Source organism: Dermacentor silvarum, chromosome 2 (genome assembly GCF_013339745.2).
Source record: "Dermacentor silvarum isolate Dsil-2018 chromosome 2, BIME_Dsil_1.4, whole genome shotgun sequence".
Classification (NCBI taxonomy): Eukaryota; Metazoa; Arthropoda; class Arachnida; order Ixodida; family Ixodidae; genus Dermacentor; species Dermacentor silvarum.
The window spans coordinates 32393499-32415123 of NC_051155.1; the positions used below are offsets into that span (position 1 = coordinate 32393499).

Genomic DNA, 21625 nt, shown 5'->3' on the forward strand with positions numbered 1-21625 from the left:
TAGCTGACATCTTCAATTTTACTTACTGCAGTAGTATGTTATCCACACTCCTGCCCTGTGCCACACTGTAGCTTAATTACATTGCCCTGGTTCATCCGAAAGCTGTTTTCCATGCTCAGGGCAAATAAATGTGGCATGGTTTCGTGCATTCAGTTCTGGCTGTGAAAATGCCTTCTTCAGGGAGTATGGAATGCTCTGGTGATGGGGGCATGTCTAGGGACACCCTCGACGATCCAGGACATAAGCATGAATGTGCTCACCCGTTTGACTGCTGCAGGGTTTCCGAGCGATGTGCGAGAAAGGGTGCCTGACTGGTCACAAGATTGCTGGCGTCCGATTCCGGCTCACTGACGGTGAGTGGGAGCACACAGCAACACACACATATAGAAAAACAAAAAACAGCGCTGCAGCACAGTTGGTGGAAAAAAGAATGTCTAAAAAATGGAGAGAGAGAGAGTGGCATGTTTTGCATGATGAGGGATAAACGACCTGAAGCAGGATGCAGACATAGGGAAAGAATGGCCGTAACAGGCATGTACTTCAAGGTGGTTTTATTCAGAAGAACACAGTATAGACACCTTATCCCAGTAGTCTCACAAGCAAACCGGCAAATGAAAACAAATACGAAAAACCGAGAAAGCTATGAAAAGACTAACATAGTAAAGCATAGCATTGTACAGCACAGGTGTACGTTTTAGGGTCAACCAATAAGCGAACGATAGAAACAGAGAATTTAAGTTTAATAGTGAGCCATACTGTGCGTGCTTACCATTAATCTTCTATTGCCTAGAAAGTACAGCTTTCCAGTTTTATTCCAGAAAATAGGAACGTTTTTTCATCTTTATGGCTGGTTGTTTCTGTGGGTTATAGTCTACTCGTTAAACTCGAAATGCAGGAGAGACACGCCTTGGTTGGACCGCAGCATTCAGCTGCTACAGGCAGGGCACCCTCTTGCCATCTTGGAACACCTGGGCAATAAAGGCACTTAGCATAATGTTGATCGATACCCTCCAGTCACCACATTCGTTGTTGTCAGTGCGTCATCCAAGCAAGTCATGCATTAAACAGGAGACAATTTGCGCCAACAAACGCAAACTTAGCTAGGCAAGGGTGACACGAGATGAGCCTTAGCTAGGCACTCACCCTCATCGCCGATCATCGTCACTGGCCTGTTGAATGGTTATGTCTGCGGAAACTGGAGCCACCCTGAGTTGTATTTAGGCCTTCGCTTGTGAGAAACAAATTTTATTACAATGCATTGTTCCACAACTGCATTCACAAGCTCCCGTGCCATCTCCTTTAAAGGGCCCCTAAACCACCTCAGATATTTTTTGAACATTGCAAGTACAGTCGCCGACCGTTTATTCGGACTCGACGGGAACCGCGAAAAAATCCGAATAATCGAGAGTCCGAAAAAAAGGATTCGCCAGAAAAAAGTACCTTTATGGTCCCAGTGGACGGAAAAAATTGTCAATGCGCGACTGTACAGATGCACGCTTACGCGCGATCAGGTCAGCCTTATTTCCGACAGTGTCTGGCTATCGCTATAGACAGAGTCTTGTAATTGCCGCGTCTCGTTGGCGCAGATGGCACGGGAGGCGTCGGAGCCATTTCTCACAACGCGACGACTGGACGAGATTGAACAAGCAAATCAGGCCTAACACACTAAGGCTTCCATGGGTTCTCAAAGTGGGTTCCGCAGGCCCCTGCTCGGGGTTTCGCGAGCCACTGATAAATTTTCCCTGGTCCCGCTCTCGACAAGTGTCTAAAACGGCGAACACGAGGTGCGCTTGATCCAGAGAACCTCCATTACCCATGCCCGAGTGTCAAAAAGCACATCTCAGTGCGTAACAGCAACGCGCGAACCGCGCAATTAATACGCAAGCAGCTTGTAGCCACCCAACCTCTCAGAACGGGCAGCGCGCCTAAGCTTTCGCACTTGAATCTCGGAGGCCGTAGCTTACCACCATGCGCCTTTCTCCTATTTGTAGATCGGATAGGTGCCGATAGCGTGCGCACTGAATTATACGTTGGAGGAAAAATTAAAAAAAAAAACGCGGAGCACCGCAAATGCGCGCCGCAGAAGAGAAAGAACGACGTAGCGTCCAACCGAAACGAAGCGGCGCAGTCCGCATCGCCGTGGTCCTCAGCGGCAATCGTACGCGGCACGTGACTGACAGCAACGCCGAAGCGCTTCGTGCTTAATTGTGCCTTTAAAGCTTTCTTGCGTTTATCGCCGCGAGTAACACCGCGTTGGCGGCTAGCTGCGTGCCTCCGTAAGTGCGTAGTCGCTATCTCTGATCATGTCGATAACCACCACAGTTTCGTCCGCAGCGGTTGCGGCAAATAGTAGTTTCGTTTTCACTCGATGGGCGCATCGGCTGCGCGCCTTCACAACTGCGTAGTCGCCTCCCATGGCAGCGTCGACAGCGACTGCAGTTTCGTCCCCACTTCTTGCACTGAAAAGTAGTTTCGTTTTGACTTGGTGCGTGCGTCAGCCGCCTGCCTTCTGAACCGCAAGGTCGCCGTCCATGATCGCGTCGAAAGCGGCCGCGGTTTCGTCCGCAGCGGTTGCTGCAAGCAGTAGTTTTGCTTTGACTCAGTGCAAAGCTCTCGAAGATAAAAAGCACCGGCTACATCGTGATGGACGGACAATTTGTTGGCGAGCAGCTGAGTGGTGAAAAAATAATCGGGATGTGCGCCCGTTGGTGCAAAGAGCGTCTCAGATGATAACGCGCGCCGCGAAGGATGTCGCGAGGCCTTCGCCGCTGCTAGCGCTAATCAGTCATGAGATAAAGAGAATTTCAGCTTCCGCACTGGTCTTGTGCTAAATAGAAACAAGATTTGACGATTCATTGAGTAAATAAAATCGTGTTGACGTAGTGAAGCATTTGTTTGTTTTCTTGATACCCTCGATAATTCGACATTCGGTTAATTCGGGGGGGGGGGGTTCCTTGGCACTTTATGGAGCTTAGCAGGGTTCCCTGGGATGAACGTACTTGAAAACCCCTGCACTGAGCAATAGAGCGAGACTTGAAAGGTAGCTGTTGACAAGGCCTAGGTCACGTAACAACTGGCAACGCAAAGGCCGAGCACCGACTTCCAAGCACACTGGCTTGGCTTGGCCTGGCCTGCTGTTTGGCCGCGGTATACAGTCAATGGATACTGGACTGGCTACATCCGAAACACGACAACCAATAGGTGTAGCCAACAAAAGTATAGCCTTCGAGATCGGCAACTGACACTTGTAGGTGCTGCGTGGATTTAGACACCAGCAATCCAACCATAGCAAGCGCGCCCTTTCAGTGCTGGCAACCTAGCAAAATGTAAACATCGCGGCCAGCTTGTCGTGACCGTATCGTGGCGTTCGACGTCGCATCTGACCGGCCGCCGGAGTCCGAAAAATCGAATGGCGCGCTGTAGAGCGTCCGAACTATCGGTCGTGGTTATACATTACTTCAATGGGACGAGTGGCGGTGCCGCGAAGGTGTCCGAATAAACGAGCATGTCCGAATTTTCAGCATCCGAATAAACGGTCGGCGACTGTAAACAGGCGCATCGAGTTCAGAATGCCGTCACGATCAACGATGCCAAACGCTGCAGCGCTACGCGCCGCGGGCGCACCACAAAACCAAAAAACAATGCCGTCCTCCTCCCCTCGCCTTTCCGGAACCCCAGCGGTCGTCACGACGTCAGCAGGGGGAATCTGGTGATGTCAACGGTGGAAACTATGTCCATTGGTCGAACAAGAACCTACGACTTCCGGTTTGTCTGCTAGCAGGTACGCGCGCTCCCTGCTCGTCCTCCCCGTGTTGCTCGCTTGTGCGCGCTTGCGCATCGGTATTTACAGCCCGCAACGCAAGTGCCAAATCGCTCGTGTTCCAACACAGTCATGCCAGGTCTGATTAGCTGCGCGGATATAGTGCGACAGTGTTGGCCTTTCCAGACATGCGCGCAACACTGGGTCTATAGCGGCACGCTTCGCATAACACGCGCCGGCACCGCAGCAACATCGGGTAGCCGAGAAGCGCCGAGTCCACGTCCACGTTACCGGCACGCTAACTCGCCACACGCCGTTTGCCATTTGCGGGCCGCCGTTCGACAGCGGTTTTGCTCACGAGCGGCGAGATTTCCTTGCCGTACGTAGAGAGGATGAGATCGGGACTCATTTGTGCGGCAGCCTCACCGCCGCTGATCGCTCGATGACGCCGATATCGTCGCTAGGCCTTTTCCGGTTCCCTTCTAAGCTAAAGAGGACGGCGCTTCGAAATGAATTACCGACGCTCACAAGCCGCAATATTTTCTTATCGTTGTTATCGCTCTTTGCAATAATTGTACACAAAGAAGAAAAATACGCTGATATTAGCGGCACCGTCGGCTGCGATGCGAGCACAGCCGAGCCGGTCGTCTCCCGTCGGTAGCCGTGCACTCGGCAACAGCCGATGTTTTTCGTTGCCGGTGGCGGAGGCGCACAGCTCTGCGGTCGTCGATTGGCCTGGTGCAGTGGGCGGGGCGCCGGCTGAACTGCCGTCTACTTTGGACACCTCTCGCGCGGCAGACAGGAGGCCGGTTCGTCGTCTGTATATGTGCCGCTAGCATGGCTAGCGTGGACGTGCCTTAACCGGAAGTAGGCAGTGTTTTGAGAAGTGCGTTGGTGATGACGTATGTCACGTGACATTTCGAGCACCACTCGGCGAGGAGGGGAGACCAGCCGACGAGGAGAGAAGCGAAGGAAAGAGCGAAACGAGCGAGGGCCGTTTTTCGATCATCAAACGCGTGTAACTCCGCTATTACGGCACCATTTCGAAAAATTCTCGCGGCTACGTGTTCGTTGTAGACTCGTGCACAACTGCAACACCACAACTAAATTTCGACCTCTGGGTGGTTTAGGGGCCCTTTAACACTTCACTTCCTGTGCAAAGTGACATCAGCGCAACATGGCATCAGAGCTAACTACTGTCTTGCCAAAGCATGCCAAACAGACAATGCTAGTAGTGTGTATTTGCATGAGCATACTATGAGAAATCTGGATTTGACTTGAGTGACTCGTAATAAGCATTAAATTATTGAGCTTTTATTGTAATCTGAATAACCTGCATGCCACAACCGCGTTATATTAAGGATTTGGCTAGAACCTCTAACTAAGCAGTTGGTTCCCCCTACGGACACTGTGGCGGCCCCAACTGCAAAAGCTCCCGGAGAGCAGAATCTCAGAGAGAAATTGTGGCAGAACCCATTGGCATTGAAGCAGTGTGGCTACACACCATATTGCCAAATTCTTCACTTCTGTGTGGCTGACTTTTTTCCATTATCTGTTGCCACCACCTGCACTTCCCTGTAGCTCAGTGCGCCTTGCGTAATGCGCCCTCGGGCCACTTCAGTTCACTTCGTGCTCGGCTGCTTTTTCACTTCTCTGTAGCAGACTTCCTTCTTTTTTGCCAACTTCTTCACTTGCTTCTTGTGCTGCTCGTCTATCCGGGCACTTACCCTGTGGTGCCTGCCAGTTCTGGAGAATTGGCCAAGAACGTTCACATTCCCAGCGGCACATACCCAGTGGAACAAATTGGCGTGAACGATGTTAGGTACCTACCAAAAAAAAACTGCATACTTATGCGACCTTGCAGAATCACAACCAGTTTTCGAGCGCAGCCATTTCTTTCGAGCAGTTGCAATAAAAATTTGAGTTGCCTCCAATTAAATCACACACTTCAAAATGTTGCCCCTATATGAATGGTCCATTTGAAAACTTCGAGCACATAATGGCATTCAGGCACTTGGTAAAGAAATTTTACAAGTGCGGTAATTCATCCTCGCACATTTTACATTGTGAGAATACTGGCCAAAATATTGCCCCTATTTTTCACCAGATGGGATCTTTTTGTTTGAAGTTTACAGTTCTGCCAGGGCCGCGTTTTAACTTCTGCGTTGTTCTTAAAACACAGTTATAACACTCCGAATAGACTGCATACATAATTTACTGCTAAGGCCTGTAATTTATCCGCATACCTTTCGCTTTGTTTACACATTATGTATAGCCTGCCTCTGATTTTAAACAAATATAAACAATGTGCATTTTGTAGTTCATCAAGGACACTGTAGAAGCATACCACGAATTGTATAATGAAAAAGTAAGCAAAAAAGAAGGATAGTTTAGTAATCGTTTGCAATGCTTCCAATCTGCCCAAAAAAGTTTATTTTGTCACACATGACACTGAACATGACCGCCGTTTCCGGTAAGCATAAACTTGGTGTAACATAGTTATCTGAAGTTATTAGGAAGCATAGCTGATGATAACGACAGTATGACACTTTCGAACACTTGCTCAAATCTTTAGCAAAGGCAGTATTTAGTTCACATGCACTTACCTTTGCACAAAGATTTGCCATATGCTTCCGCAATTTTTGCTAAATTCAACTTCAGTGGCATTTGTTGTTCTGTTCTGCACTCAGGCTAAGTTCTGCGTACTCATAAAACACTCATAACGCTCCAGAGCACTTGCATGGACAATTTATTGCAAAAGCCGCAATAAACACATCCACTTTGAACTTTTTCGAGACATCACCTATTATCTGGCTCTTAGCCTTGCCAAACAGAAAAAAGGTGCCTCCTTTAGTTCACGAGGACAGCATGTGAATGTTATATAATGCATAGAAATACTGAAAAAATTAGGGTTAATGAATTTTTTACAGCACATTTAAGCAGGCAACTAGCGTTAAAATTTCAGGACACATTGCACTTAAGATGCCTCTCATTTCTGTTAAGTATGAAGATTGTGTAATGCAGAGCTCTTTAGTGACATTGGGGAATGTAGCTGATAACGGAAGCATGACACTTGCGAACACATGCTAAGGAAATATTTTTCAAAAGCTGTATTTGATCCATGCACATTTACTTTCACACACAAATTTGGCGTAAAGGTCTGCCAATTTTCACTAAGTTTGATCTTGGTGGTATTTGTAGTTATGCTACAGCTCGTGAAAAATTTTGCGCCACTTGTAAAAGTCAATCATATATGCTCTGGAGCACTTTATTGGGCAAAATATTCTAAAGGACGTGATGAACCGAAACACTTTCAATTTTGCCTACACATGACCCATAATGTGCCCCTTATTTTGAACAAATGTAAATTTTGTATAATATAGAGTGTGGGGATGCGCGACTCTCACGCGTCGCCTGATGTTGTTTTCCCGGCGTGGCTCCCGTGGTCCGCCTTCTCTGCGTGGCTAACGGCGGCGGTCGGTGTGGTTGCGGCGCATTGCGAGAGATGACGTGAGTGTCGCGATGCTGGCGCCACCGGGTGGCGGGGTGACTTGGGAGAAAGGGGTCCACGGCGCTTCCTCTTTGGCTGGGGATCGGCGGCCAACACGCACGAACGCTTCGCGCGTGCGCCGGCCCGCTTCACGCGACTGTCGCGCAAGGCTAAGAGCAGGACACCGGTATGGACGAACGCGGATTGTTCGAGCGCGCCACCGTTCGCTGACCGTACATGTGAACGACTAGGCGATGGTGTCATAGCATGGGGCGAACCTATTCGCTCGCTATCGGGTTGCGGTGAGTCGGACTTCCTTGATTTGTCGCGCGCCCATGTGAATGTTCAATTGGTAGTAATTCGGCTAGTGTGCATTAGTGTATGAAAGGTGGAATAAATGCCCTTTTGATTGTTTGCACTACTGTGTTGTCGTTCCTTTGTCCCAAGAGCACACGTGTGCGACCCCACATCTGGCTGCCCAACGTGGGGCTCTTGGGGCATTGGACGATAATTTTAACAGTTTTGCTCGGTTCGAGCCAACCTTTCTTTCAACCGAAGCGTAGTTCTAGCGTGGATTTTGATCGCTAGTGTCGGCGGCGTGCTTTCTTGAGAGAGGCAACGGTTGCTGTAGCGTGTTTGAACTTTTCAACATGCTAAGCCTTTTCGCGAGTGTCTTGAAGTACACTCGTCGGTGCGAGAGCCACGTGGTCTGCATCCTGGGAGAGCGAGGCCTAGCGCCCGCGGAGCATTGGCAAGCCTGAAGCGAGTGAGTACGGAAGCCTCGTGGGTGGTCCGAATTTCTTATGTAAATAGCTTCTTCTATCTCTTTGACTTCGGAAGTCGCGGCTCAGGGAGCCGGGTGGCCGCAGGCCACGGGTGCCGCTACAGGCTGACTGGTATTGCGGCCTGGCACCGGGCGCTCCGACACCGTCTGGGACGGTGGGCGCCGTCAACTCGGATGCTGTGTGCACCGAGCGGGGTCGGACCACCTCACAGAGCTAACGTCTCCTCGCGGCTGCCTGTTCTTGTGCCCATTTTGGGTGTTTTTTTTTTTTTTTGGATGCCGATTGTTGTCAGGGTAGCGACACATTAGGCCTAAGGCTTTACGAAGCCGCCTATCGCACGTGGAGAGACACAACCTGGTGGACCGTGGTGTTGAGATGTCGCACCTTTCTTCCCTCATTAGTTCGCCTCGCACGAATTGAAATTACTCGTTCGACTCAAGAAAGCAAGCTTTGTTCACGTGAACTTAGCATCTGAAATGCCGTCCGAAATTTTGGCTAGCCGAATTGAACATCGTACCACGTGGGTGATGCGTATGCCGAATTCCTCTCCCTTGCACTACTTTAGTGTTTGTCGAGTGCGTTGAGTGTACGCAGCGTGAGCGGAGTCACCCCTGGTTTGCTGTCACCTGCACATCGTGTGCGCTGCTGCCCCGGCCTACGAACGAGCTACCCCAGGCGATGCAGATGCCTGTGGCCAGTTCGGCGCAGCGGTTTCGGCGGCCGCCTGTGTCCGGCTCGTTACCCTCGGCGGCTGGGAAAAGAGCCGGCAGTCACCAACGGCTACAGCGGTTCTCGCCGGCAGGGCGCGTCGGCGCGAGCGAAGCTTGCTTGTGCCGACTTCTGCGTCGCCGTTTCCGGAGTCCTGGGCTGGAGTCGTGCCGTTGAATCTGCAGAGCTGGTGCTGTGACCAACGGACGCCAGCGGTGAACCCCAGAGACAATGTCGGCTCCCATGCTGTGGATAACATGTGGACATTTCCTAGGCGGCGGCCACTGTCGCATGTACTAACTCTTGTTCGCGACGCGCGTTGTTAGACCTTGTGACATGCTTCGCCGGAGTATGTCTAGTGATTTAAGGTTGGGGGGATGTGGGGATGCGCGACTCTCACGCGTCGCCTGATGTTGTTTTCCCGGCGTGGCTCCCGTGGTCCGGCTTCTCCGCGTGGCTAACGGCGGCGGTCGGTGTGGTTGCGGCGCATTGTGAGAGATGGCGCGAGTGTCGCAATGCTGGCGCCACTGGGCGGCGGGGTGACTTGGGAGAAAGGGGTCCACGGCGCTTCCTCTTTGGCTGGGGATCGGTGGCCAACACACACGAACGCTTCGCGCGTGCGCCGGCCCGCTTCGCGCAACCGTCGCGCGAGACTAAGAGCAGGACACCGGTATGGACGAACACGGATCGTTCGAGCGCGCCACCGTTCGCGTGACCGTACACGTGAACGACTAGGCGATGGTGTCATAGCATGGGGCGAACGTATTCGCTCGCTATCGGGTCGCGGTGAGTCGGACTTCCTTGATTTGTCGCGCGCCCATGTGAATGTTCAATTGGTAGTAATTCGGCTAGTGTGCATTAGTGTATGAAAGGTGCAATAAATGCCCTTTTGATTGTTTGCACTACTATGTTGTCGTTCCTTTGCCCCAAGAGCACACGTGTGAGACCCCACAAGAGTTCCCTCAGGACAATGGAAAACATAGCCCAAAAAGTTCACATAACACTTTAAAGCACATGTTTAAGAAAATTTTATAAAGGGTCGTATTTAATCCATAGGCATTTCACTTCGCACACTCATTTGGCGGAGTCTTTCCTACATGTTTGTTAAATTCGACCTTGGTGGCGTTTGTAGTTCTATCAAGGCAGTGGGCTAACTTTTGGGCCACTAGTAAAATACACTAGTAATGCTCCAGAGCACTTGCATAAGTAATTTATTGCAAAAGCTGCAATAAACCCACCCGCTTCGAACTTTGCCTACACATTGCCCATTGCCTTGCTCTTGAATTAAACAGAAATGAGGTGCCTTGTTTAGTTCAATGACGACACTAGGCGGACGTTGTAACCATAGTGGTCTAAAGATGACGACGACAAAGAAATTCCTTTTTTTCACTGGAAGATGGGCCCCCGATACACATGTTGCCTCTGCCAGGGGTCATTTTGAAAAATGTCTGTTGCCACACGAAAAATGTGGTCCAGCGTTTGAAGAAAAAAAGATATCACCGAGCACGTATGGCCATCTGCCGCCCAAAATGCCAATTAAAGGCACCGACAACTGATTTTCAAGTATTCCCCTTTTATTGTCGTGACGGAAAGCCTACTATCTGAAGCATTTGTACCCGAAACAGTTTACCAGGAAATGTCCGGAAATTTTTCAAACATAATTTTTCAGTCTGCGAAGTCTCTTCTGCTTTCTGTGTACAAACGCCGGCAACAGTGATAACTGATATCGATGGCGACAGAAAATGAGCAATTCGAAACACATAATATTAGGCGGCGGAATAGATTTGTATCAAACGCTCAAATTGAGGCTAAAAACAGCCTCAACAATGTTTTATTACAATGTCACAGCGGTTTTCTATTTTGCAAGATTTCCTGCCGGCTGCAGAATAAAACATGGCAGCCTTGACGTCATAGCCTTCGTGATCTGTTTATCTTACTCAGAGCTATCTCAGAGGCAACCTCCGCTACTTATGTGTCTGACCAAAAACCTAGTCGACTGAAGCGGGCAGTGGTGCACGTTGCACCGCTAGTGCGGTCGTCCAGAAATCTCGCTGTCGGCTGGCATGCAAAGGCCTGCACGTCGTTGTGGTACAAGTCGATGTCAACGTTGGCCGGTGCAGTACAGGGGCTGGTTTTGGTACTTGTGAGAAGCTTGCGAGACGGCAGTGCTCCATCGATTAATGCCTCCGCTTCCTTGCAAGCAGGCAGCGACACTTTTGTATAACACTATTTGCACATTACAAATGCACAGATAAATGGAAATAATTTGCAATAATGGGAAATAAACATTTTAGTGATTTTATAAGATATAGCATTTGAAACCAACTCAGGCTTGTACGTTTATTTAGAAATGGACACTGTTTTCAAGGCCTGATTACACATTTCGCTGCAGAATGTCATCCCCCGTCATTGTTGCATGAGTTTCCGTGCTGATTTAAATATGCAATTCCTTATTTAAGGGATAAAATTATGCTTGTTCCTATCATTGGGAATCACAATATTCCCATTGGCACTGTAATCTCAAGGCACATTCTGGACGGTTGTCCGTTTAAGCCGTGGGTGAGCACTTACTCAAAATTTGCTCAAAATTCAGGACGGTTAGTAACCCTAACCCAGACTGAAATCACAGCTGGCAGCTGCGCACCAGCCAAGCTTTGGACATTGCAGCCTTGCAATTTAATGTTGTCTTGCGCGCCGACATGTGCAGGTGACAACCACATGGTGGACTCGAATGACATTTCCTTCTTCCTGGCAGCTCAGGGTGCCATCAAACAGGGTGAGTCATTTGCTTGACAGGAATTGTCAAACAACATTCGTCGACTGCTGTGAGTTACAACCATGGTTTCTTTAATGAAGGACAAATTATTTGGTTTAGATTATTTGCATGTTTGAATTCAAGTGGGGACATGGTGAAGCGACATGTTAGAGCTTTATGCTGCAATAAAAAAATATGGGGACAATAGCAGCAAAGCCATGTTGGGGAGGGCTGGAATTCTTTTCAGGCTGTGTAGCTCATATGCAGTTGACAAAAGTGCAGAGGAGTGAATAGTGCAAATAATGAGCAGCTTACAGGTATCCACTTTATAAGTATTACAGTTGAAACCCACAATAACGAAATTGGCAGGGAAAGTGATAAAATTTGCTTTTGTGTGAACTTAACTGTGAAATGAAAGAGCTGAGGCAGGGGATGCACTGCGCAATGAAACTTTACGGTCAAAATTACATTAGTCAACATTGGCGAGTTTGCTCGAAGCTATAAAACCTCATTGCCAACATCACAATTAAGGTGCACCCCATGCATCACCCATAACTTTCAGGGATACAATCACTTTTAAGAGAATTCAGGTAACTTGGCAGCGGATGTGTCGGCGCCGTCTACGAGCAACAGCGTTCCTCCAGTGCATGCTTTCGCCTGTAGATGCTGACACATCCAGTGGCGAAAACTCATGAAAGTTATTCTAACACTGAAAGCAATCGACCGAGAATACGGCCCCATCAGACAAATCTACTTCTGGCAACGTTGAATCCCCACGTGATGCCTGTTGAGTAATCTATAGTGATACGGTCTATAGTGATGTGGTCTATAGTGATGTGGTCTATAGTGATGCGATCATGGCATGTTACAGGTGCCAGCAGTCGCTTCTGGTGCTGTCTTTTTTTTTTTTTTTTGTAAACAAAAATGCTCGGGGCCTTGCTAGTGTACTTTGACGGTATTTTATGTAATTTAAGTGGCAAGGAAAATACGTTTTGGCACTTTTTGTACTCTGTTAATGTTACATAGGTAGGTAATAGTGGGTAGAATGTTCCGGTAAGTTTCATTAATGCAGGATTGCAGTTTAGTGGCGATTCATTGTCGAGAGATATGAAATGTATAAAATCCTTTGAGCGTTTGCTGGGGATACAAAAATATTTTGTTATGGCAAGAACTTCTACGGGGCTCAATTGTATGTGCGAGTGTGTGCTGTATCAGGTCATGTATTAGCTTGTTTTTTTTGTTTGTTTTTTTTACTTTTGAGGCCTCAGAAAGCCTGACACTCTTTTCTATTCAAGGTCACGGAACATCTGCTTTAAACAGTGGCTGCTTTCTAAGGAAGTTATGTCAAAGGTGGCTGGGCCAACATATATATTCATGACTGATCCAGCTCATTGGATATATGTTGGCATGACAGCTAGTGCATCTGTGGTGTTGCATTGTGCCAGATGGGCAGCTGTACTGCTGGTGTCAATGTCTGCGTGCCTTGCGTGTGTGCGCAGTATATCAATACGGCAGCTGGTACCTGCTGGAGCCAATCATGATGGTGGAGGTGACGGCGCCCGACGAATTCCAGGGCTCGGTGCTCAGCTCGCTGAGCAAGCGCCAGGGGGTGATTGTCTCAACAGATGCCAGCGAAGGCTGGTTCACCGTCATGGTCGAGGCAAGTCACACCTTTTTGGATTTACCTTACGAGTACACATTGGTAGAGACGCAGTGAAACTTGGTTAATTTAAAGTCCTTTGGACCTTAATATATCCGCAAATTCACCCTTTAAGGATGAGGCATGTAAATACCTAAAAAAAAGTTTATTTTCAGTCTAAATGTTCAAACCGCACCGAGAATAAGTATAATCAACAAAAAGAAAAATATTTTGCTGAACCTTTTTCAGCAATAGGGGGGCATCACCAGGCAGAACACTGGAAGTGGCCTTCACCCCAAGCCACCAAAGGATTCGTTCGGTACTTGTACAGACGGCTCTCGTCATATTGTCACCTGTAGTAGTAAACCATAGGTGTACATTGCACGTGCTTTATATTATGTGCGAAGGCTGGTTCACCATCAGGGCCGAAGCAAGTCGCACCTTTTTTGGTTTACTTGACCAGTACAGCATGGTAAAGACACAGTGAAATCTCTGTAGCTGGAGATCTGGCATTGGTCTGTCTCCTCTGAACATGCTCTCAAATGAAAGTTAATCGCGTGCCAAACTTCTTCTTTCTCATTCTGGGTTCTTGCACCAAACCGTTGGGTGACGCTTGCTGGCTGTCATTTGGTGTTGGCTGAAGTCATTTAGCCAAAAAAAAAAACCAGGCTCAGCATGAAAACTTGGCACGAAAAAACTTCTTTCCTGGTGTGTTGCCTGTAGGCAACACTCATCCATAGAGTTAAGTGTATTGCTGGAAATTAAAAATGCTTGTTTAAAAAAGCTCATTATTTTGTAGGCAATAGGCACACTTCAGCTTTATTTACCTCTGGCACTGTTATTTTATGAGGGGGCATAACATTTTCAACTCCCTTAGGTAATGATTCAAGTAATCTGAATGCTAGAAAAAGTAGTGGCAAGCATTACAAGTACTTTACTTTAATACTTTACCTCAAATAATTTACTATAATAGTACTTATTTCTACGAATTAGTTCTGGATTCGGCATCCAGGAGGTGGGTGCATCGGGACATCATGATACACTGGCTTGCATGGTTCCTGTGATCGCTGCCGCTGTGACACGCGAGTGACACCAAGAGAAACTCGCACAACAAACACCCTTGCTTATATTTTTATGAGTAACATCACCATAGCCTTATCACTACACGACATCAAACAATCTTGTTCTGGGTCATGACATCATGATAATATTGATGATGCTAGTTTTTCATTTGGAGAATAATTTCCATGTTAAATTAATAATATAATATATAACGAACACGCTATAACAAAGTAAATATAAAATTTGGTTGGTCATGCTTTATTTCAATGGGGTGTTCTGCTGTAGTGAGATCAAAATGCAAGATCCAACTTTTTGTTTGCACGTGCTTCAAAACATATATTCTGCCGGTAAAAATGTTAAATGCAGTAGCCGACCGATCTTTCATATCTCATACTTCGAACCGGCACAATTATTCTGACTTCCTTGCAGCACCACCACCTACATCAATGTATAATGGCAATAAGTGATGTTTCAGATGCCACACGGTGTTTCGGCCATGAACCGCACATGCAGTGTCGCAGACATGGCGGTCACGAACAATGTTGCCGCCATGTCAACTGGCACGGAACTGCAACTTTGTTTGCAGACTCCCAATGAAGCGGTGCTGGTTAGTGGTGCAGCCAACGGAGTGGCTGGTGACAAGCTGTCTGGGGAAGCTCGCCGCCAATATGTTCTCTTTGACCTTATCGGTGATTGAGCATGAGAGCACAGGCTGGACTGACGGTCATTGTTGTGGAGTATAGGTCCACGTGCAGTCTCCTCCGTGTCTGAAAAGTCTGTCAGCGGCTTGCTCGTTTTTATGTTCGCGCTCGAGTGTAAGATCAGACACTCAGGCTAAACTGGCAGCCATAATAGCAGAGTGCGATGCATGTGCAGTCGCCTGGGTGGCCTAAATGTCTGTCAGCGGCGTTAGTGGTGTGCTCATTTTGGCCAGCGGCTCGGTTTGGTTTGACTGCAGTCGGCAAGCCAACATGCTGATTCTGCACAATAACACTAATTGCATGGTTGCATATTCACAGTGGTGCAGAGCGTGTGTATGTAATTTGTTGTTCCCATGCCTCTTATCGGCACGGCAGGATGTCAACCGGTCATCAAAATTAGCAAGAGACCTTTTGGTGGCCCATTGGAGGCACCCTGCTTGCATTTCTTTTGCATAAACCTGATCGCACAGGCCTGGTGCAGTGAAGGCTCTTCCGAGTGGTTCTGCTGCAGGGGATGCGACACGTGGGAAATAGTTGCTGAATGAGTGAGGGAAGGGGATAACTTCGTCACAACAGTTTCCAGTCATTAAGTAAACATACCTCACGTCATGCAGACTGCGAATTTGTTGTCTCAGTTAAATATGACGGACAGTGCTGTTGTATTACACTTAGCGCATTCAACGAGCACAGCAGTCGTGACGTTTGTTTCATTACTGTCAGTGTCATAGTGCACTAGAAACAGTTACATCTGAGTTTAATTTACTAGCTTCTCAGTTGACCTGACATCGAGTTGTGAATGGCATTACACGTGTGAGGGTACAGGGCCAGGTGGCGTAGAGTCACAGGCACAAAACGGTATGCAACCGTGTGTGGTGGCTTAGAGGGAATATGGATGGTGTGTTTGTGCATGGTCATTGTGGCGGGAGTGTGCAACGACGAACTGAGTGAATGAAGTGGTTGACGGAGCAAGCCGCGTGCGGTGCGGCTGAACTGAATGCAGACTCTGTCTCTGTGTGTGTGTGTGTGTGCATGTGCGTGCGTGCGCACCAATGATTTCCCGAAATAACGTACTTGACACATACAGTAAAACCTCCTCATCACAAGAGACACTCAAGGGACCCAGGAAACGTGTCTCTTGTAACCAAGGTCTCTTGTAACCAAAAATTCTAAGAATACTGAGAAGTTGGACTAGATGACTTCATTATAGTACATCAGCATCATAGTGTGTTTAAACACATCTGCAGGAAATTTCTCAGGAGGGCTTGAAGAAGCAATTTAAAGTAGTTTGTTTTTTAGTGACTGCAGATTGCCTTCCTTCCGAACTTCTGGAGGTAAAGCACTTCACTGTGCAAGCCTTCCTGTTGCTCACAATACCGTTCAGCTCTGCGCAACCTAGTAAGTGCAGGAGCGGAGAAGGGGTGGCGAGGGGATGCGAACTGCAGATGGAGTGGCACGAAGCAGAAAGCAAGCGAAGATCGAGGTGCAAAGTCCCGACGGGGCAAAGATTCACAGCAAGATAACCGGGCCGGTCACACATACGCCTGCGTCCGCTCGGCGCTGTTCGGCTCCCGATGATTCGAACTGAGCTGTCTCATGGAAACATGGCGACGGCTCCAGAGTCCGACTACCGGCATACAAAGTGACCAGTGCTGTGGACGCTGCGACGTAAATCCAACTCAATGGTACTCTGTTGCAGAGTCGGTGTGGGAGCATGACAGCGATTATGAAAGCATAATGACAAAATGTTCAGTGCAATTTGTAGTCGCAGCCATGCGAATGACATCCGGCTGCGAAACGGAACAGAATCGAGCCAAGGGAATGAAAATTTCAGTGCATAACGGTTGGTACGATGTTGGCTGCATTGTGTGAGCATATCTGGGTTGTGTCTCTTCTGAATAGTGAAAAATTTACTCTAGGGACCTAAAAAAGATGCCCTTAGTAACCCAGTGTCTCTTGTAACCATGTCTCTTGTATGCAATATTAACATGGGAAACATAGGACTGTATATCTATTAAATACTGTAAGTACACCTTTTTTGCCAAACTAACACCACAGACCCTTGATACCTCAAATTGTTTAGAAATTAATAATATTGGATATTCGATTCTTTTTTGGAAGTTTCGATATTTGAACACCCCCTAATATTTAGGGTACTATACACATCACTGTTCACCATGCTCCATCTTGGAAAACGTGGTGATTCCCCTCATAGCATTTTTGGTATTTCTGAGGGAAGTGGGACATGTTTTGAACAGCACCAAACTGTGCTACAAACTTCAGTAAAGATAATACAGAAAAACTGAACTGTCACATGAAAAGCAATTCGAACCGCTGCAGAGCAAAATGCACAATGTAATGAAGTGTTATCAGCTTTTGTTGACACTTGGTGTCGTTTGCAGCTTTTGCTTTCTCTATTCTTCTAAATAAAAAAGTATGAAAAGTAACTTGCTTGTTTTGGGGGGCTGCTCCTCAGTGTCCTCGGCTTCGCTTTGGCATCAAGCAAACAATGCTATCCCACAATACCATCCTATACTAGATTGCCGTGGCATTTGCATTGCATTCAGGCCTAAACAGACATCAACACAAAATGTCCAGTCATCGTACTGTTGTTCTCGACGCCACAGATGTGCACAGCGGTACCAAGCGTTGCCAGTACAGTACCTTGAATATCTCAGAAGCCTTAATTTAGGCCAGCAAATTATTTGGGAAGGACAGTTCGGGCTTTTTAAATTATCCAATAAAATTTTATTTGCATTAGAAATGATGGGACTGTAGAAAATCTATTGTTGAGGGCTCTCTCTTATGCAAGAGAAACACTGCTTTATTCTTCCAATGAGATCACATTTCTATCTCCTTCAAAGCCCCATCATCTTCCTTCACTTTCATTCTCACCATAAGATGTGTCCTTCTCTGTTTCTGACTCATAATGCTACTAATTATCCAGATTCTGAACAAACTGATATTATAGTGTTGAGGTTTCACTTGTTGGTGCTAGCCAAATTGGAAAGCCTAATATGGGAGTTACACAGGCAGTTTGAGAACACTCTTGAACTTTAGGAGTATGAAGAAGTGGAATTTCTTTAAACTCCTTTTGTTTGATGGGTACCTCATGACACTAACAGATTAAACTCAGTTCAAGAGTTCACATGAAATGGCACTGTGATGGGAGCAGGAATAGGGGGCTCCCACCCTTTTTGGTGTCAAAACCACACCAGTTTTAAATTTCTTTGACATTGGTTTACTTGAAATACTGAATAAGATATGTCCAAACAAGCCAAGGTTTACAGGAAGATGGAGTCTTGAAGTGATAAACAGTGGTCAAACAAGGGGTGTTGCTGTAGCCAACATTTTCACGAGACTTGTCTTTTTCGATGCGGAGAAGTTCCCTTGCCGAAACGCTGACCCCAGCCTGAGCCTTCCCTTGTTCCACCACTGAATAGTATGCGAGTGGTCCCATAACTTAAATTGCATATTTTACTGGATATTCTGATTGCGAACATGCCCTTATTCAGCTGATTTGAAGACCTGGCACCATGCCATTCGACAGTGATGCAATGAGGTGTGTTCAAAGCAGTTACAGTATGTTTAACTAGGCCAAGTAGTTCTGGAGACCTGGGGAGGTATTGTGTAACAGTCCACCTAGTACATGTCCATTTCGTCTGCTGCTGAAGTGCTGATTGGCTGTCGCGCCTGGCTCCTGTTGAAGTGCAACCCAGTCCAGCCAATCAGCACTTCAACATCAGATGAAATGTACATGTCCACTAGGTGGACTCTTACAGAATACCTCCCCTGGGTCAAGAAATGGAAATCCTCAGAGCAATAAAAATGAGTTGGAGTGCATTTGGGAAGTACCTTCAAGTAAATACTGGAATCATTGAAAAGGAAAGTATATAATCATTGTATTCTGCCAGGGCCAATCTAAGGAGCCATAACTTTGTGGATATAAATAAACATTAAGGAAGATAAGGATTGGGCAGCAAAGTTATTGAGGGAACATGATAGGCGTAATGCTGTAACATTTACTGTGTTTGTGACAGTGCTGTTCGCAATACCGTAATCAGATTGTGGTTTCTGGCACACCCGGCGAGCTTCGTAATCCTGCAGCACTGCTCTAGGGATGTCATCCTAGGCACGGTGCAGTCATCGACTTACGGTCCAAGTCGATAATGCTTTCAATGCCCCGAAATGTAATTAATTCTTTTTTTTATTTATTTACCTACTTCTTTTCTTACAAAGCCTTTGTTCTAAATTAAAGTGAAACTTTGGACATTTTAGATTGATGTTGCACTGTGGCTTTAATTAATTGCATTTGGTGGCCTCGTGTCATAGCAGTCAACAAACAGCAGCACAAAATCTTTATTATTGTGTGTGAACTTGTGCCCAGAAATTAAGGGTTAAACACTATTGCACAATTTGCTACGGGAGTTTGCTGAGTCCTTCTAATTGCCGAGCACATCTTTTCACCAAGCTTCACTCCTCTCGCGGCCCCGAGTTCTTGTTGGTGCTCGAGTGATGTCTCTGTGAGCGACATGCACTGTCGCGCAATGCGCAATATGCTACAAGGATGCTGCCAAGAGTGGTTTGATGAGGCATTTGGGAAATGCTGCACAATAAAGTGCTCACACCTTGAATACAAAGAGCTCTCTCCAGCAATATATTGGAAGGACCAGGTATTAATTATGAGCTAAGAACGATGTGCTTCTGGCATTACTTGTAAATATATACAGAAGAATGCTGCAGGCAAAGGGAGAAAAAAAAATGCCAGGCATTTAAAAATTTGAAGAGCATCAAACAGGGTGAGTACAGCAGACAAGAAATGTGCACAGTGGTGCGGTGTGTGTCCGTTTCTTTTCATCCTGTTTGATTGCATTCAAATTTGAAAATGATCAAACAAGCCCAAATTCTAATGTGAGGCAATAGACAGATTTCACCATGTTCAGAGCATGTGTGCAGCACCCTTGTCGATGTCGCTGTGACAGTAGTTTTTGGCACTTTCGTAATGTAGGTTCTAGGCAACATTGAGGGCAATGCCGAGGACATTGTGGATTCCAGTGAATTTTAGGGGCAACTTCGAGGGTGTGTATTTTATACAATATTGTTTTCTCAATAGTTTTACTGCTGTTGAATATTTTTATTTTACCTCCCTGTATTTTGATCTTGAGTGTGTTTGCGATGGTACGGTGACGACGCACTTTTCTTACCATAGTTGCTATTCGGCTCAGTAAGGACTACCACTACCGGCATGCTTTGTGACGGGGGTAGCATAGTGAAACTCATCTTGAAATTGGACTGTCATTGAGGAACACATATTTTTGATCCATGCTGTAGGATATAGCTGTACAAGTCCTCACAGGCTTGTTGCCTTTGCAGGTGCCGCTGAACAGCATGTTTGGCTACTCGACAGAGCTACGTTCCATGACGCAAGGCAAGGGCGAGTTCACCATGGAGTACTCGCGCTACTCCCCAGCGAGGCCCGAGGTACAGCAGCAGCTGGTTGAAGAGTATCGAGCTGATCAGGAAGCTGCAGCAGCTGCTGCTGCCGGGGGCGGGAAAAAGAGGCGCTGAACGTGTTTCCTTTATTAGGTTATGTAGAAACCAAACTTTTCATCACACAGTGTCTAGTGCTCACCTTGCAAGGACATTGATGTACTGTGTGCTCATCAGAAAGGTGGCCTGGCTGACAAGCTCTTCTGATGGATCATCATCATCATCCTGTCCCAACCCAAAGTTTGCGAGTCAATGTGTGTGTGACTGTCCAGCACTGATGCCCTGGCAATCAAGAACTGCAGAGGTTGTCAGTTCTCAACCTTTGGAGCCTTGAAGCCTCTGCTAATTGCATGGGCCCTGCTGTACAGCCTGCAATCAGCTCTGGTTGCTTGCACAGAGGCCAGAGAAGTTGTGATGAAAGTGATCAGAGCCGTTCAAATGCGCACGTCTACGATGTTGTTTACAGTTTTGCACCTTGGCATGCTGCTGTCAGGATTTCAGCACCAAGTTAAGGTCTGATGGGGGAATTGTCCATGGTGTTTTAGGCAGTGCGCACAGCGCAGAACTGTTATCAAAAATTAACACTTTTGAGGGAATGTGTGGCTTTTGGGCCCGGTGGACTTCATAGAATGCATGCTTACAACACGGGAAACCTTCTTGGGGAGCCTTCGTTGTGCTGGACAGATACCACACGCTGCTGACTTTTGACTCGTGCATTGTTAGCTGTTGGATAAGATTGCATGCTGACATTCTCAGGTTAGTCAGTCCATCTTTTGGAGCCATCGGGCAGTGTGTTATACTTAGGGCTTTGTATGTACAGATCATAATGGTTTCTGCGGCATCAAGTTTAGTGACCTGTGGTCTAGTCGAAATTGCTTCAACTGAATTAAAAAATCGAAGTTACTGTTAATATTCCTCCCTGTGCACTTTTCATCTCAGCTGTAAACGCCACTCAGTAACTGTTTGGTTCGATTACTTGGTGTTCACTTGCCAACCTGTCCATTTTTTACATATGACTGAATGAAGTATGCGTGATTGCTTCCTTCTGGAAGACAGTGCTGTTAAATAAACACGAAAATGAATTGTTTTACTTTAGGCATCTAATTGGAAACAAATTTACATATGTGCGTGTATTAAAGAAATTTTACTGAGACCACCACATCACCGTCACTTGGTTTTGTTCACTTGGCCAGTGCTAGATGTATCATACTGCAAGTCAGTTTAATAAACCTCAAGCA

At 46.9% G+C, this 21625-nt stretch overlaps 1 protein-coding gene across 7 annotated transcripts in view; it reads left to right on the top strand.

Moving 5' to 3' along the window:
• Positions 1-21625, top strand: part of LOC119441408 (elongation factor G, mitochondrial) — a 139031-nt gene extending 117406 nt beyond the window's left edge. For 6 of the 7 annotated variants that reach the window (XM_049661247.1, XM_049661244.1, XM_049661246.1 and 3 more), the window contains exons 16-19: positions 278-353; positions 11451-11519; positions 12998-13158; positions 20271-21625. In XM_049661247.1, coding sequence (XP_049517204.1) covers positions 278-353; positions 11451-11519; positions 12998-13158; positions 20271-20465 — 501 coding nt within the window. In that variant the 3' untranslated portion in view covers positions 20466-21625. The remainder of the gene's footprint in view (positions 1-277; positions 354-11450; positions 11520-12997; positions 13159-20270) is intronic. The other variant, XM_037706033.2, reaches the window with a different exon arrangement.